Below are 18,234 nucleotides of genomic sequence, written 5' to 3'. Positions count from 1 at the left end.
CGACTCCTAGCATTTTTTAAATGGATCATATAATCATCAATGGATTGGCCATCCTCACGTTTTAAAGCCACTAAGTTAGTAACTGCTACGTTCAATTTTTCCCGATAAAATTGGGCATGAAAAGCATTCTCTAACTGTGCCCAAGTTGTTATCGAATTTGGTCTAAGATTCAAAAATCAGGTAAATGCATTCTTCGTTAACGAAGAAGGAAACAACTTTATTTTCAAATTTTCATCATTGCCAAGTTTCCAATCTCGACTAAATATCGAGCAACGTGTTCAGTAGTTGATCTCCCAACTTCTCCAGCAAACTTTATGACTATTTTAGTGTTTTTACTCCCCTTGGCACTTCTACCATTTGAACAGTAGGAGGGAAAAGCTGACACAAAATAGGGTCGATTCATGAAACCCACATTGAATCCAACCCTATTGAGGACGTCTTTCACAATTTTCGTGACTTGATATCGCCCACCAACTTGATTAGCATGTAATCGAGCCAATACATCATCGACATTATGGCCACGAGAAATCAATTGAGGATTTTTCCTGCCTCTGAGGGCATCATTTTGAAGCAAGTTTTCAAAATCATCATAGTTTCCTCCTCTATTTTACCTTTCAACTATATCATAGTTAACAATTCAAGCAATCTGCTCTACTTGTCTTACAAGACACTCAAACTTCGTCTCATAATATGCCATCATAGGATTTAGGATTGTGGTCATTGTTGGGTCAACAAATTAACCAAATCATGATGACTTTCTTCTACATGTTGTCAAAATGCGACCATTGAATTGGAAGCATTCGATGTAAAACCCACATTAAAATCTCGAGAATACTCAGGATATTGTTGTGGCATTTGAACATTGTTCACTCCAACCATGCCTCCAAATTAAATTGGAGGGATAAAACCACTTACTGGTGGCGTATAACCTGGAGGAAGGCCATAAAGAGGCCAACCAGCGGTTACTTAGGGTTGTGTTGGTATTGGGTTACCACGTGGGCGTGTATTACGCCCATTAATCCCTGTCTGGCCACTGGTAAACACCACGATTTTACTTACTACCACTCCTTCTGAACGTGAAGTAATGTCTGAAGATTGTGCAACTACTGGTGCAGTATCATTTGTGGTTGAACCACCATTAACATTCGAAACCTCATCCGCCATGTGTATTATCCTTCCACTTCTTAATTGCATACACTATGGTCACATAAAATTATTTGACACACTTAATTTTTTCAAAATTGTCTCACTGAACGTGCCAATTTATTTTATCAATTTTTAACAAATCGAAGGTGGTTCGATATCTAATGGTCTGGGAGCGAAACCTACCCCTCTTTGTAAGTACCAGTTTTCTCAAAGTGCATCAAAAATCTTTCGATCAGACAAAAACTTAAGAAAATTTGAAAACAATAAATAAAGACCTTGAAAAATAAATTTACTAAATTTGAAATGATTTGCATTGAATTTAAATGAAACAGAAAAATACCTTCGATTCGATCAAAGGACTTTTAAAATGGAAAATAAAGATACTGGAACGTAAAATTGGACAAGGAAATTAAATGTTGCTTGAAAGATAAACTTGCAAGAAAAATAAAGTTTACAGAAAATGTAAATGGAAAGATAAAAATGGTGGAAGAAACTCTACAGAAAAGAAACTCGAATGCAAATATGAGTGTGAGTGAGTATTTTCTGAAGCAAAGTTTCAACCTTTGTGCCTTCGAGTCTTATCCTATTTATAGAAATCTTCAACCAATCAGATTGAAATGTAACTCCCCACGTACATTAATCCATCAATAATTATTTCCGCTTCTTTTGTTTGTCTAAACTAACTGGTAGAAGTAACCTTCAAAACTTGGATCCCTCGACTAAACACATCGAACAACTTGTTGACCAAACGTGGTAGTTTTGACTCTTGCTCAACATCCCTTGCTAAAGATTCTCTCTCGATGCAAGCTCTTCTTTGAAGAAACACGCTTACTAACTTCTCAAATACACTCGTTTCTCGAAATAAATTATTTTCGACCAACAGACTCTTTCTAGTCTCCATAAAAATATTCTTATTTCTTAACATATTAGTTTAATTAAGTAACTATAAACGGACTTTTTTTAATAATAATAAACTAATTTTATTATTGAAAAATATTAAAAGATCATCATAATTTATTATTTTTGTCATTATTTAACTATGCAAGTTTTAAAAATGTGGGTTAAAACTTAAAAGTATGTTATTGAATTATTAAACTAAAGAAATTGAATTAATAGTTTAAAATAAGGGTAAATAACCATTTCTAACTACGAAAGATTAAAGTGCTGACAAATCTATCAATGAAAAAATAAAATTAACGTTGTACCCATAGAATATAGATTCCAGTTGACAAAACTATCCAAATTCTAAAAAATTATTTAGAATTTCCAAATTATCCCTTCTTTACCTAACCCAATCTCACTTTCTATCTTTCTCTTCTTCTTCCTCTTCCTCTTCCTCTTCTACCACCACACTCACCTTCTTGTTGAATTATTTCCGCAACACTCCACCACCGCAATACCTACTCCAATGCCACCTCATGCTTAAAACAAAATTCAGTTACAATCATTCTTGAGTTAATAATCAAAATCGTCCCTGAAAGATACTTCGATCTCTATTTTGGTCATCGAAAGATAAAGTTAATCAAAATCGTTCCCGAAAGATACACGACTTGGTCACATTAGTCATTCCGTCAGTTGAATGATGACGTGGTGGGTTAATACCACGTGTCACAAGATGGTTGGTTGACGTGTCAGAATAAGAAGAGGAATAAAATGGACATTGTAGATAGTGAATAAAGAAGATGGACATTACAGTTATTAGATCAATTCTTGGTATACTGACAACAACAAAAATGGACTCAACGGAGCTCATTGGTGATATGATCAGATGATGACGGATGCGGGTGTTGCGTTGGCGGTGAAAGGAAAAAAGAAAAAAAAGGTTGTGGGATTAAATGGGGTGATGGCAGTGGCAGATTTAGAAAATTTTGATAGTGGAGACAATATATATATATATATATATATAAAATAATTTTTATAATAAAAATATTATTTATACATAAAAATCAGTTATCAAATTATTCATTAATCATTATATATTTGTATATAAATATATGTATTGTTTAATTTATTTTTAATGTATATTTTTTATTTATATATATATATATATATATATATATATATATATATATATATGGGTAATTATTTTCTATGTATATATAATATGGTTATTTTTAAAATATCTAATTTACAAATTAAAACACTAAAATAGTAATTTAAATAATAACATATAATTTAGAATTTTATTATTTAGATTTCGTATTTTAAAAAAATTAAGTAAGCTCTCTTTTCACAATACAATCCAAATATCTATCTTTTTATATAGGATAATGCTATATATTCATGTTCTTTTGTTAACCAAGTCCACCAAAGTTAGTCTAAGGCTGCGTTTGTTTCTAAAAACAGGATATGACAAGACACTGAGAACAGGATATGACAAGACACTGATGGACAGAGACACAAAATTTTGGTTAGACTTACTTCAAGTATTATTGTTTAACTTGGTTAGACTTAGTTCATAAAAAGACTTGGATATGTAGTATTATCCTTACATATATATAAGTAAATACTTATTTAGAAATTTACTTCTCATACAATTATAAGCTAATTCTTATTGAGATTTATAATTGAAAAAGTTCTTTCAATTAATGTAATTGTTATGGAAAAAAATTAAAATTAATATAAAAAAAGATAAAGAATATTCTTTCGAGTCGATTTCTAAGAAAAAGCACAAATTTCATTTAAATTGAGAATTGATCATTCTAATGATTTCTAATATGAAAATTTTAAATTGACTATGAAATACCAAAAATTAAATAAAAAATTATTGTTGGGTCAAATTCAATAATTTAGTGGGACAAATAAATTTTATTATTATATACTATTAAAAAAATGTTCAAATTGTAGTGGGGGCGGTTGCCCCCACAATTATATATAGACATCCGTCCTTGCAGTGATGGTGAAATGTTAGAAAAGGTAATTTAAAAATTCTGAATAGATTTTAGAGTATGGGTAATTTTGTCAACCTAAATCTATTTTTAGTGGGTATATCGTTAATTTTGTTTTTTTATGAATGAATTTATCAATACTTGAATCTTTCATAGTTAAAAATAGTTATTTACTCTAAAAATAATAATAAAAAATAATAAATTCTGATTTCATTTGAATATTTTTTAATTATTTTTTCATATATATATTTTTAGAATTATTTACATTTTATATTTTAATAATTTTAAAAATACATATATTAGTTAATCATAAATTTAATTAATTTATTTATTTTAAAATCCAACTATAAACCTTTATTTGAAAAATCAAAAGTAGCGCCCCAAAGGCTCAACCACACCAATCACCATTTCACTCCAGAGGACACTTGTTCTAAATCTCCCAAATCTGATTTGAATTCAAAACGATATCCTCAATACAAAATCGATAATTTCATTGGAGTATCCTTCATAGGCCACAGCTGACAGCTCCAACAACTCTTCTCAATGGGAGACCCCAACCACCACGAGAACCACGACGCACCCACTCAAGGGAGTGGGACAACACTCGCCATCATCAGCGTCGTTGACCACAACCTTCCTTACGATGACTACAACCTCTACGACGTCGTCTTCCACACCCACACCATCCACACTCTCCTCACCACCTCTCCCTCCCACGTCGACACCTGGCTCTCCGACACTCTCAACCACCACTCCACCACCACCACCACCACCACTGTCCTCGTCGGCCTCGACATCGAGTGGCGTCCCAACACCCACCGCAACTCCGACAACCCAGTCGCCACTCTCCAGCTCTGCGTCGGCAACCGCTGCCTCGTCTTCCAGATCCTCCACTCTCCCTCGGTTCCGCAGTCTCTCGTTGACTTTCTCGTCAACGAGGGACACACGTTCCTCGGCGTGGGAATCGAGGAGGACGTGGAGAAGCTTCTGGAAGACTACAACCTCAACGTGAAGAATTTCGTTGACCTGAGAGGTCTGGCGGAGAGCGTGCTGGGTGAGAGTGAGATGAAAAGAGCGGGCCTGAAGAGGCTCGCGGAGAGAGTGCTCGGATTGGAGATCGAGAAGCCTAAGAGGATCAGTCGGAGCCGCTGGGATAACGCGTGGCTCACGGCGGAGCAGGTTCAATACGCTTGCGTTGATGCTTTCGTGTCGTTCGAAGTTGGGAGAATGCTGTATGGTTCTGGAAATGGAAACTAAACGGCTTTTGATTTTTGGAATCTGTTTCTTCTTGGTATTAATTGGTTGTACAGGTAATGGTTGTGGCCAGCGCCCAGCTGGTTAATTTCTCTTGCAATTTCGGGATCTATCTATTGTGGTTTGTTCTTTTCTTTTTCAATCAAGAATTTATGGCTATGATAGCTTTCTAGTTGTTGTTTACTTGTTTAAGGTTTTAGTATGTGTGATGTTTGAGGACCAAGAAGGTAAGGCGGATTATGCATAATAGAAAGTGATTACGTTATTCACCACAATGTGCATTTGGTACTCCGCCTCCTTATACCCATTACCCTGGCTTCAATTTTGAATTTTTGATGAACTGCGATTGTAATTGGATCTGGGGAAGGTGCTCAAGAGGGGAATTTTTTACTAAGTAAATTAAAAAAAAAAAAATTTTTAATGATAAATTAAAATAATATTAAATACTAATTTTTCTTTTGGAAATGGAAAAGATTTAGATGCATTCACCTTAATTATGTTTTTTTTTTAACACATGTGATGTATTTATGATGATTTTTGTGGTAAAAAGTTTTATGGTTAACAAATTATATTTAACCAAATTAGTTTAATTTAATTTTTTAATTGATTAATATTTCAAATCTGTTTCTAAAAAATTTTAATCGGATAATTTAATTCACAACAAATTGTAATAACTAAATCAATTCTTAATTTTTATTTTATTAAACATTAAAACATATTAATTTTTATGTTAAATTTGGTAAAGAATTAGACAAATTAATGTTTATTGTTATTTAATAAAAGATACAACAGTTCTTAATAATTTATAAAACTTTTATGTAAGTCTCTTTATATAAATGAACAATACGATGCGAGGATTGATTTGTCCAATGCTATAAAAGTTTAAGAACTTATTTAGTGATTAAAATTTGTTAAAGTTTAAAGTATCTGGCAAAAAATTTTAGAGACTAATTTATGTTATTTCTCTTTTTAATTTTGATGTTGATAACTTTTATTAATAATTAATTATTTAATATTATTTTAAATTTATAATTTTTAATAAAAAACCATTTAATTCAAATTCAATATAAATATTAGAACTAAATATGAGATGAAAATATCAACCAAAATTTAAAATGTTATAATTTGAACTTGTCAATTTATTTTTTTTTGGAAAAAAATAATTGAGTGTCAAATATAAAATTAATTAAACTTAAAAAAAATACATAACTAAAATAAAATATTATTTTATATTAGAAGCTATCTTTAAATTAAATACAATTTTAATAGGCTGATTTTTTTTATATGCAAAGAAATGTGGTATTTGATGTTGAAATGAATGTGTGTAAAGTAATTACATTGATATAATATCAATTTTTTTTATTCAAAAGCTACAAAATGCAGTTTGTGTTTTGTATAGGAAAAAATATTTTAAATGAGGATTTTGCCTATAAATATCATTGCCAATTCATTTGTATTTCTCCCTCTCTTTCCTCTTTCTTTTATACTTGTGAGTTTTTTGACAATTTGTAGTGTCAAAAAAAACTGGATTAGGTGAAATGGAAGTTGAAATTATGAAAGGTATTATAAATTTGCGAGTTATTATAAGGGTGGGATTATATCAAACAAATACGAAGGAGTGATTTTTGTTTGTGAATGTCTGTTTTTATTTTTTATTTTTTTTTGCCATTTCATGCACCATAAATTTTGTAAAGTTACAAAATAGTCTTTGTAAAAATATACTGTAACATTCCGGATTTTTAAAAATTAAATAATTAGTTATTTATGAGTTATTTATATTATATTGATATTTTGTTTAAAAAAATTTATTTTTAACAAAAATAATTAAATAAAATTTTATAATTATTAAAGTTTAATTTAATTATGATTTATTTTATTAATTTAAATTATTTATCAAAAATTATTTTGATAGACAAAAATTATTTTGATAGACAAAAATTAAATTTATTATTATTATGATGATGATGATAATGATGGAAGGGATCTAATGTAGCCTTCAAAGGAATAAAAAAAAAAGGAAATGAAACTTGACTTACTATGTATATCTATATATATAATCACGACATATGTTTCATTTCTTTATTAAAACATGACATCTAATATTCTTCAAGCTGAAACACTTCCCTAATCACATATAATCATCATCAAAATTCATTGGCTTCTTTTCCTTTCATACGGAGAGAGAGAAACCGAATGCTTGCATGAAAAAACCGTGACCTACATAAAAAAATTTGGCTTCTATTTCTTATGATTCGTAATTCTAATAAAAAAATTTATACTGATAAAAATATTCATATTCTCTTTTTTTATAAGTTGGCATTATTTTTGATTGATAGAAGTTGACAATGACGTAGCTCCTTTTCTTCTTAAGTCCGATCAATTGAAATTCTAGGAAGCACAGACAATTCTTGACATTTTCTTCTTCAACAACTCGGTCAAAAATTTTTTTCAGAGGTCCCGTTGGTTTAATTTCGTACGAAGGTAGGGTTTGGTAACTTTATAATAATTAAATGTAAATTTAATAAGTGAATGTTAGTTTGATTGATTGCTGATTGAATTTGATTAAGTTTACGTTGAAATTTTGTGAAATTATTGTTGTTGTTTGTGAATTGCGGTACGGTTGTATAGAATAGCCCAGCTGAGGTTATTTTGATGATTTTGGGGCTGTTGTGAATGAGAATTATTGATTAAAATTGATAAGTTTTGATGACCGAGAGATTAAACTAAAAGCTGTGTAAAATCGGTAACCGAAAAACTCGAAAACGGATTAAAATACAAGTAATATTTTGAAAGAAAAGGATTAAGGGTTTCGGTTTTGGTATAAAAGAAAGATTAGTAATTTTTATTTTTGAAGGGTAATATTGTATTTGTATATAAAAATCGAGGTACAATTTGCAATTGTATAAGTTTTTGGGTATTTTGGGTAATAAGTAAAGTTCAGGAGTAAAATAGATATTTTATAAAAGTTCAGATTATTTTTATAAATATGAAAATAAGTGAGGGTTCAAATATAATTTATAAAATATTGATGTTGAAAATAGAATATTAAAAAGTTTGTGATTTAGAAAGTAATTAATAAAAGTTTAAAAATAAGGTTTTATAACTAAGTTTTGAAAGAAGATTATAAATATTATTTTAAATACTTCTTTAAAATTACTCATTTATATTAAAATAAATCATTATTATAATTAGTATTTATCAAAGATATTATTTTGTAAGAATATTATAATATGTAATATTAATGAGAAAGCAAGTAAGCAGAGTAATCTTTAAAATTTTAGAGAATGCAGACTTAATTAAAGAACTTTATAATTCCTTTCCATAACACAGTTAGGGAGAGGTGAGTGAATAATGCGAAAATAATTTATATTATGGAATAATAAGAAAGAAAAGAAGAAGAAAAAAAAAGAAAAAGGAAAGAAAAATATTAAGAAAACTTCTGCCACAGGAGAGCAAAGAGCAAATATTAAAAGAATCTAAAGGAATCACTTCCACAGGAGGGCAGAACACAGAAAAGAAAAAAAAAGGAAAGAATAAAAAGAAAAGGAGATAAGTAGAGATATTGTTTGGTATTGAAACGAGTTGAGATGATTGTGTACCTCCTAAAAATGAGCAGAGATATGGTGGTGAGTTCACTGAGATTTGCTTCCAGAGATACATCGACCAATCCAAGAGATGGTTGCACCTGTAAAATAGAGGTTGCTTACAGAGATTATCGATACATACATTGGCTAGAGAGAGCCTCATCTGTAAGACCGAGGTTGCTTACAGGGGTTATGACACTGAAAACCAAACTCATACAAAGGTTGCTGAGTTACGTCGGGAGCCGGTCGAAACCGACAGATGAGCTCATTACCTACGATAAGAATAGACATGCATCATGCCTATTTGCGCATATTTGTTTGTGAGTGTGTTTCCTGTGATTGTAGGTGTGCTAAATGAATGTTCGAATTCTATGTTCTATAATTGTTGAATTGGATTGTCACTTGTTGACTGTTATTGCTGACCAAATATATATAAAATGAACTAAACTTCTAATGTCGATCCTACTAAAAACTCCCCTACCCCTTATTTCCACCTCTTTCAGCTACATGTGCGAAAGTTTAGTGCGGAGCTACAGGAGCATAGAAGATTATATTCACGAGTTGAGTTGTTAGAATTTATTTTCTCCTTATCGTTTGTTGTTTTTAGTTTTTTAGAGGGGTAGGATTTATTTTTGAGAATCTTGAAATAAGTCTATGTATATAAAGCTACATGAATATATACTTTTGTGGTTAAGTGATTTAAAATGAAGACTCCTTTCAATTTCTTAATTAAAGTATCGGTCGTATTCATGAATGCTCAATATTAAATAAAGATAGTATAGAATAAAAAGGTTTAGAGGTACGTGACGCCTAAGCTTTTAGTACGATCATGAGGTGCTAAAAGTTAGGGTGTTATATTATGGTATTAGAGCAGTTCGTTCCTATTAGAGCTTCGGGAATGGACTGACTATGCTTCACTGCATACTCTAAGTGTCTATCATGCGGTAAGACTTGTCTTAATGACAAGAGTTTGAGTTTCAGATGTATGACTGTTTATTGATTAATGCTGTTAGTCAACCGTTACATTCCTCATGGTATTAGGTCTGGTCAACTTAATACTAATGATTTATGTATATGGGAACACTAATGGGTTGTCATGGACGAAATAGAAATAATAGAAATCGTGGGTTTTGGAAGCATTAGAAGTTGCGTCTCGAGGTTGCTCGGTTAAGTATCATCTTTCTCCATGATTTGTCATAAAGTTTTATTTGAGGTTTCTTTCTTAAAAAAGTGAACTAATTATTCTTCAATCCTGTTCCTTGTTTGTATCACCCTACCACACTGAGCTTTACGCTTAAGTCATAAAACAAAGGTGGTGTGGTATTACGACCTCTGAAATATAACATATACGTATAATAGCAGAAAGATTGTAATATACTAGGAGCCTTAAAGAATAGGTGAAATAAAATTCGCGAAGTAAAAGCACAATGTTCAGGAAACGAGTTAACTTGCATGCTAAGAAAACTATAACTATCAAGCACAAGATAATAAAAGTAGGAATAAAGTGGCAAAGATACAAAATAACAAGCTCCTAACTCAGCCCGCGAAGCCAAGGCTGGCCGGAGAATATATATATATATATAATATCCATATCCAAAACCCAAATGTATATAAACAAAATTCTGCCTCTCCATAAACCTCTAAGCGGATCAAAAGAACAAGTTATGCAGAGAGAAAGCTAAATACTCATATATACATCACTGTACAACAAAATAACCCAGTAACCACTTCGCTTCAGGAGTCCAGACGCCCAACGAGATGCCTCTTGACCTGCATCTGAAAAACAACATAGTATGGGGTGAGAACCAGAGGTTCTCAGTATGGTAAAGGTGCCACATGTAACACCCTAACTACCAAAGCTCACACTTCCGGCTGCGCGACTCTGATAGTTCGGACATTACGACGTGATTTATATTATTTAATACTAAAATATGAGCCTGTTTAAAACTTTAAATCGCAATACCGATCCAAAAATACTTTCATCCGATATAATACATCCATAAATACCATACAACTCACAAAACTCATAAAGAGTACATCCATATATATACGTACATATATATAAGTAATATTACAAACATAATCCAATACAATCCCTATCCCTCTTACAGATTATATCAAGATAAAGGCGAGGGTACAAGAATAATAATCTAAAGCAATACAGAGCATCTCAACAACAACTAGATAAACTCTTCGTAACTTCTGCGCCCATATCCTGAAAGGGGAAAAATGTAGGGGGGGGGGTGAGAACATCATCCTCGAAAGGGTTCTCAGTAGAGGGTTTTTGGGAATTACTGTAATAGGATACGTGAAGATAATCGCACCAGTGATTAATAACCATCTTATGCCTCTTTTCAAAAACAACGATTTACAGTAAAAGTAAGGTCATCTTTTCTGAAAGAGGAACCATTCAATGCTCAAAAACTCAAAAGCCTTTCAAAACGGTTTATCTATGCATAACCAAAATAGCCTTTCATAATTTTATTCCAAACCAGAAACACAAAACCGAAATCAACCGTCAATTCATCTCTTTCCAACCACGGCCCTAGGCCCAAACAGTCCAACCACGGCCCTAGGCCCAAACAATCCAACCCTCAACCAAATCACCACAATCCAACAGAGTTCCAATTGCAAACACAGATAGGAGGATGCAAGCACAAACAAACAGTTATTGCAAGTAGAACAATTAGCAATTAATCACATAGGCAAACCAAGTACAATATGCACACCCAAACAATGTCACATAGATGCATATGATGCATGCCTGTCCCTAGTGGCTGATGATATCATCTGTCGGTTATAGAGGCAACCCGACAAGTCCTGGTAGCTAACCATTGGACTGTCCCTCTGTCGTGCATCCCCAACTCGAGTTATACTCATCATAAACTTGATCATAATCATGATCCATATCCATCACCCTCACTGGTGAATATTTATCCATCACCATCACTGGTGAATATTTATGGGGGCGAGCTCATCCGGGCCTTTCACAGTGCCCGGCCACACTTACGACATTGGGTTAACAGAGCTTCGAGTCTCAACCTGGAGCACATGGTGGCTAGCCATTGCTACTACCCAGGGAAACCCTCATCTCCAATAGTGGAAGTGCAAAAATCACAATTATCAATAATTTAGCATATACATGCATTCATTCTCATCCATGGATCAACATCCATCTCAGCCATCCAGCTTACGGTTCAGTCCAGAACCAGCCAATATTGATAATCACACACAGCCATTCCGGCTCACGGTTCAATCCAGAACCAGTCAATATTCATAATCATACATAGCCATTCCGGCTCATAATAAAACAGCACTTCCACCATTCAAAATCATCAGATTTATGAAATCGGCATTTAAGCCATAAATCATTTTCTCAATTCATTTCACTTTGAAATCAAGTTTCAACTCTTTTCAGCCTTGGCTTTAAAGATCTCATTTCTCAAATCATCTCAAGCTCATAAGCCACTTTTACTCAAGGTAAATTCCCCTTTTAAAACAATGCCACTCTCGGCATCCTCTTTCCAAAACTTTCATAATCATGGCAAGTTAAAAGCCTCTTTGAGATATTCAAAATCACCCATCCAACAATGGAATTTTATAACAAAAGTTTCTCGGCAGAGTCCCAAGTCTTTAGGGGAGAATAACATAACTCATTTCGCCAAATTCATTTAAAATCATTAAAACATTGGCTTTCCAATTTGAGTAATAAAATAGGATCTAAGCCAAACCGAGTCACGTAATCATTTACTTCTTTCAAAGCCGTTTCCTTTACTTAGGCAAAACCAGCTTCAACCCCCATGATAAATTCTAAAGCATTTCAACTGTTCAAAATTGTTTTAGTCTTACAAAAGTTCAGAGTTCAAAGAGTACTTAAAACCTTTCTCAAAACATTTCAAAATAAAACTTGTCAATAGACATTCAGGTTCTTTCAAAGTCATTGAAACTCCTTTAATTGAAACCCCCAAGTCAAATCCAAAGGCATAAACCCTTTTCGCATTCAAACAGCTTTAAAACACAAGTTTCATCTAAATAACGTTCTCTTGAAAGAGATACAATGCCTTTCTTAAGAAGCAAGACTAAATCACAATTCCCTCTTTACTAACTCATTTCGAAAGCATGAATCATCCTTTTCTTGATAATTCAAATAAAATAGCAGAAGTCTTTAACTCATCATTTTTCCAAACAACCTTTCAATAAAGACTCGGATTTTATAGAAATTCCGGCAGCATCTCCCCTAAAACTTGGACTTTGCCACCCGGTTCGGGTCCCAACAAAACCATTCCACAATCCTTTTCCAACCGCCCAAAATCCAAAATCAATTCAAAATTAAACTAAATCCAACAGTCGCCTCATTGGCATATCTCAAAGAAACCGTTTCAAAATCACACCAATATCAACCGAATTAACTCATTTCCAAAGCTTTAAAGAATCAGTTCAGCGATAAGTCATTTATCAAAACCAAATCAATTAAAGCAACCCAGGCTGAATTTCAAGAGTATTCTATCTTTCACATCATCAAAATAATTGACTCAATTCAAACCAATCCTTAACGGATTAAACTTATTTCAAATCTTTAAAGAATCAACTTCAAACATTACATTTCACAAGCCGCACAATAATTCAGCCAAACCAACATCCATAGTCATTCGAGTCAATTAAATAATACATAAGGCAGATACAATTACCAAATACACAATATCTCACATCAGTACCCATATGTAATAATTCCAATAATAAACTATAGTTTTTGGAAAGCGCCCCTACCTCAAAACGCAATTCCATAACCCAAACATCTCACAGAGTCCTTTCCGCCTCAGTCCGAAATCAACAACCAAAACCTCAGCTCCCAGCCACTTTCGCAATAACCATAGCAACACTATTCGCAATATATAATAATTAGGACTCGATCCCACGTTACCAAAACTCATTCATTAATCAAACACATACGAATACTAACGCGGGACTTTTTGAAACATAAACACTCACTGAATTAACAAAACGAAGCAGTCGCAGTTCCATATCAACCCAGCAGCGGCTCCATCAGTAACCCCAAGTGACAATCGCGAGCAAAAGTCCCGGTGACGGCAACTGTTACAATCACATGGCATTAATAACCTTTCCGGAATTCCGAAAGAGCAGAAACCGAACTCAAAACTCTTACCGGCGGTGGAACACAGAGGCAGCAGGGTCTCAAGTGGCAGAAGCTCAGCCCGGAGCTCCGGCGGTGATCCCGGAAGCCACATAACCACTCCCGGTGGCCCAAAGCACGGTGACTCAGCCTGTTCCTCTTCCTGTAGCAATTTCCGCAACAACATCACAAGCCCAAAGAGCAGGGAGTGACAGAGCTCAGTCACGGTGAAGCAGGGCGGTACAACGGCGGCCACGCACAGCCCCTCAAACGGCAGTGACGCGGACACAGCTCCTCTTCTCCGTGTTCGTCGGCGACGCGTGAAGTACAAAGGCAGCATCTTTCCTTTCTCAGCGGACCAGAACAACAGAAACAGAAGGGTTCATCTTGCTCCTCTCTCGCTGTTGGCAAGGATGATGACTACACGGGCTTCAGTGGTGGTTCCCGGCGACCTATCATCTGCGGCGGCGCTGGGCAGAGATGGCAACGATGCGAGTGGCGGTGACGGGCTTGGACGACGATGGTGACTTCGCAGAAGAGACTAGGCGCGGCAGATCCAGGCCATCACCTCTCTCTCACTCGCGAACCCTCTCTCCCCGTGCTTCAACTTCGACGGCGGCGCCAGGTGAACCAGCGGCGGCGGCGATAGCACAGATGGCCGAGGTAGCGCGACGAAGCTGGCTCCATGGTGCTGCAGCTCAGGGACGGTAACTCGCAATGAGGACAGGCGACAGCCTTCCCAGTGCCACTGACGCAGATTCCTTTCTCTTCCTCTCTTTCTGCTCCTGTGTCTTTTTTTCATGGAAGGGAAAGGGGGAACCGTGTATGTTTGGCTGCTGGGACAAGGAGGGAGCAACAGGTAACCGGGTAGGGTTTTAGGGTTAGGGTTTTTGAGTAAAATTAGGATTAGGGGTAATTTAGCAATTTCACATAAAATTGGGAATAATATAGTACTTGAAATCCAATTTTAAATCCAACACTAATTGCATATAGAAAATACTATTTGCTCACCAATTTTGCAAATTATTTTTAATAAAATATCCAAATCAAATAATTAGGAGTAATATAATTAAATCCTTTATTTCCTCAAAACAGTAGTATTAATATTTAAAATATTACTTATCTAATCCAAATCATGTAAAACCCCTCTTATTTCATAACTGCCAAATTTATAATATGAATATAGAAAATAACCCAATAATTATAAAATTGGATAATAATCATAACTCGTCTCAAATCCAATAAATCAAAACTTGCCTTAATTATCTTTAATAAAATGATTTCCGAAATTAAGGCTACAGAAACACTGAATTTGAAATTAGCTAATGATAGCCCTTTTTCAAAGGTCTTGGGTCTTACACCACACACATAATATTTAAGGTCCTGAGAATGCCAGAGGCAATCCTAGAACGCCGACACTCAGATTACAGAGCTTAAAGTATTAAACAGAAGTCATAAAAGGTGGTTTTCTAAGAGTACCCAATGCCTAACTTAACTTAATCTTAAATATAAGTCCCATACTGCCATTCCTCCATACCCCCATCTCCGTCAGCATTTCACAGACAAATAAACAGATAAAGACAAGCACAAGGAGGTTACAAATACTGCAGGTAACAAATATATATTTAGCATTGCAAGTACACTTAGGCACACCCAGTTAAAGCACAAACAAGTAGTTCATGTAGTATGCATATGATGCATGCCTCTCATATGGCTGATGAGGCTCATCTGTCGGTTATCCAGCCAACCCGACAAGTCCAAAAACCTTAGACTGTCCCTCGACGTGCATCCCCAAGAGTCTATGCATAGCTTTTTCTCAAATAATCAATATTGCTCAATGGGGGTTAACATTCCCGGGAATTTATAAGTGTCCGGTCACCCTTACATCGTAGGGTCAACAGAGTATCGAGTTTTTAATCTGGTACACGTGGTGGCAAGCTACAGTACTTTATCCAGGGAATCTCATATCCCAGATCATTTAATCATTGAAGCCAAGTATCATACATGATCATCCGTAACATTTCATAGTCAATTCTTCACTTTTCAACTTTACTTCATCTCCAAGTTAACCCTATTTCCTAACTTCATATGATTATCAAGTTTAATACTATTATTAATGACTAAAGGAATAAAAATAGAGGTTTAGAGGTTTGAAATAAAGTTTAAAACTCAAAAAATCATGTTTGCTGAAACAAGGGCCACGCGTACGCGTGACGTACGTTTCTTCAAAAAATATTGGCAGATCAACCAGAAAGCTGCAAATCCATGGTAAATTAGCAGCAAAATTACATATTTCACATCCAAACTTCCGACGGGCATAACTCAATCGTTTTAAATCGTTTTTCTTGCATTCTTCGAACGGTATAAACTTCATGAATCCAATTTTCATTTAAAACAAGTTGAAATCAATTTGAGGTTCCGAAAGTCAAGTTATAGCCCGCCGAAGTTTAGTTTAAAACCAAAGTGCAACAAACCTCTTAAACCTCATTTCATTCAAAATTTCAATTCCCATTCTTTATCATACCTAAAATTCTCAACTCAACAAATTCTTCTTTATCATCAAACAATCACCACAACAATTTATTACTTGAATCAACAACAATACATACTCATTTTCAAACCATAATAATTCATCAAATCTTCAATTATCCAACAAGCTAAATCAACCATGTCCATTGTCAAAATACTAAACATTAAATATATACCTACATTCCAACTTATCCTATGGTTATCTAACCTAAGTTTTCACAGAACATTATATATTAAATGCAAGAAACCTAAACCATACCTTGGCCGATTCCCACGTAACGGTCAAGGCAATTCAATTAAAACCAATCACAGCCCCAAAACCTCAACTACACAGCTTCCTCCAAGTTTCGGTATTCACAATTTCAAGCTCCAATTATTTATTCACAACCTAATACACATTCATACACATATATACCCAATTTAATTTCCAAAACAAAAATTCAGAATATTTAGATAGAATTATTATATCTTTACCTTACCCAAGCTTCACATAAGCAAGAGTGAACGTTTTTCTCAAGCTAATTGGATCCTAAAACATAAAAAATCAAAGAAATTCAACATCTCTTTCAATTTTTCAAAAAATTGGGGGAAAAGAGTGGATGAGTGTAATTAATGGCTTACCTATGAAATTTTTCCGGTAGAAACATAAAGCTCGACGCGCTGGACGCGTGGCCACAAACGGTGCGGCGATCAGAGCTCGGACGGAGGAGTTACGGCAAATTGAATTTACCGTAAGGGTTCGGGTTTCTCTTCTTTCCTTCCCTGGAAGTCTTTCATCTTTGTTTATGCTGAATGAGAGAAAAGAGAAGGCTTCGGTCTTCTTAAGTGCTGGGCCGGTTGGGCCCACGGGCTCGGTTTGATCCCGATTCAACCGGTTTGGTCCGTTCGGTCCAATCTTAGACCGTTTTTTTCGAAATTAGTGTCAAAATTCTCATTTCGATGAGCTCTATCCTAATTTAATATTATATTCGTATTTCTAATTTTCTTTATTAAAAACTAATTTATTGACTAATTATCTACTAATTTAACGGGGTTTACATTGTTCATATGTGTTTTTCATTCGATCTTAACTGCATATGTTTGCTTGAATTCCTTGAGATATCCGCTTTTCTTGAGATATCAAGTCTACCTTTTAATTTTTACTTTGCAACCACACTTCAACTTTATCATCTTTATGTCATATGAAAACCCAAGTATTTGAAATTATATATTTATCAATATGAGTTGAAACTTTTTGCTTTTTTCATAAAGTATTTCAAAAAAATACAGTGTTGAAATTATGTAATGTTTTGTGTAATTTGCTAATTTTCGAGGACGAAAATTTTTATAAGTGGAATAGGATGTAACACTTCGAATTTTTGAAAATTAAATCATTAGTTATTTATGAGTTATTATATTATATTGAGATTTTGTTTTTTTTAAAAAAAATATTTTTAACAAAAATAATTAAATAGAATTTTATAATTATTAAAATTTAATTTAATTATGACTTATTCTATTAATTTGAATTATTTATAAAAAATTATTTTGATAGACAAAATTAAACTTTTATTATTATTCAGAAAGATATCTAATGTAGCCTTCAAAAGAATCAAAGAAAAGGAAATGGAGCTTGACTCTCTCTCTCTCTATATATATATATGACATATATTTTATTTCTTTATTAAACTATGACACCTAATATTTCTCAAGCTGAAACACT

The 18,234-nt window shown here is 33.7% G+C and overlaps 1 protein-coding gene across 1 annotated transcript; it reads left to right on the top strand.

Annotated features, from left to right (window-relative positions):
• Positions 1-4,415: 4,415 nt before the first annotated feature.
• On the top strand, positions 4,416-5,563 carry LOC112743577 (3'-5' exonuclease). Its single transcript, XM_025792847.3, has one exon. The coding sequence runs from the start codon at positions 4,578-4,580 to the stop codon at positions 5,289-5,291; it is 714 nt and encodes a 237-aa protein (XP_025648632.1). The 5' UTR covers positions 4,416-4,577; the 3' UTR covers positions 5,292-5,563.
• The last annotated feature ends 12,671 nt before the right edge of the window (positions 5,564-18,234 follow it).

Source organism: Arachis hypogaea, chromosome 14, assembly GCF_003086295.3.
Source record: "Arachis hypogaea cultivar Tifrunner chromosome 14, arahy.Tifrunner.gnm2.J5K5, whole genome shotgun sequence".
Taxonomy (NCBI): Eukaryota; Viridiplantae; Streptophyta; class Magnoliopsida; order Fabales; family Fabaceae; genus Arachis; species Arachis hypogaea.
This window is presented reverse-complemented; position numbering and strand designations above follow the sequence as displayed.

Excerpts from the sequence above, each read along its gene's own strand:
- LOC112743577 (XM_025792847.3), top strand. The coding sequence starts at position 4,578 with ATGGGAGACCCCAACCACCACGAGAACCACGACGCACCCACTCAAGGG.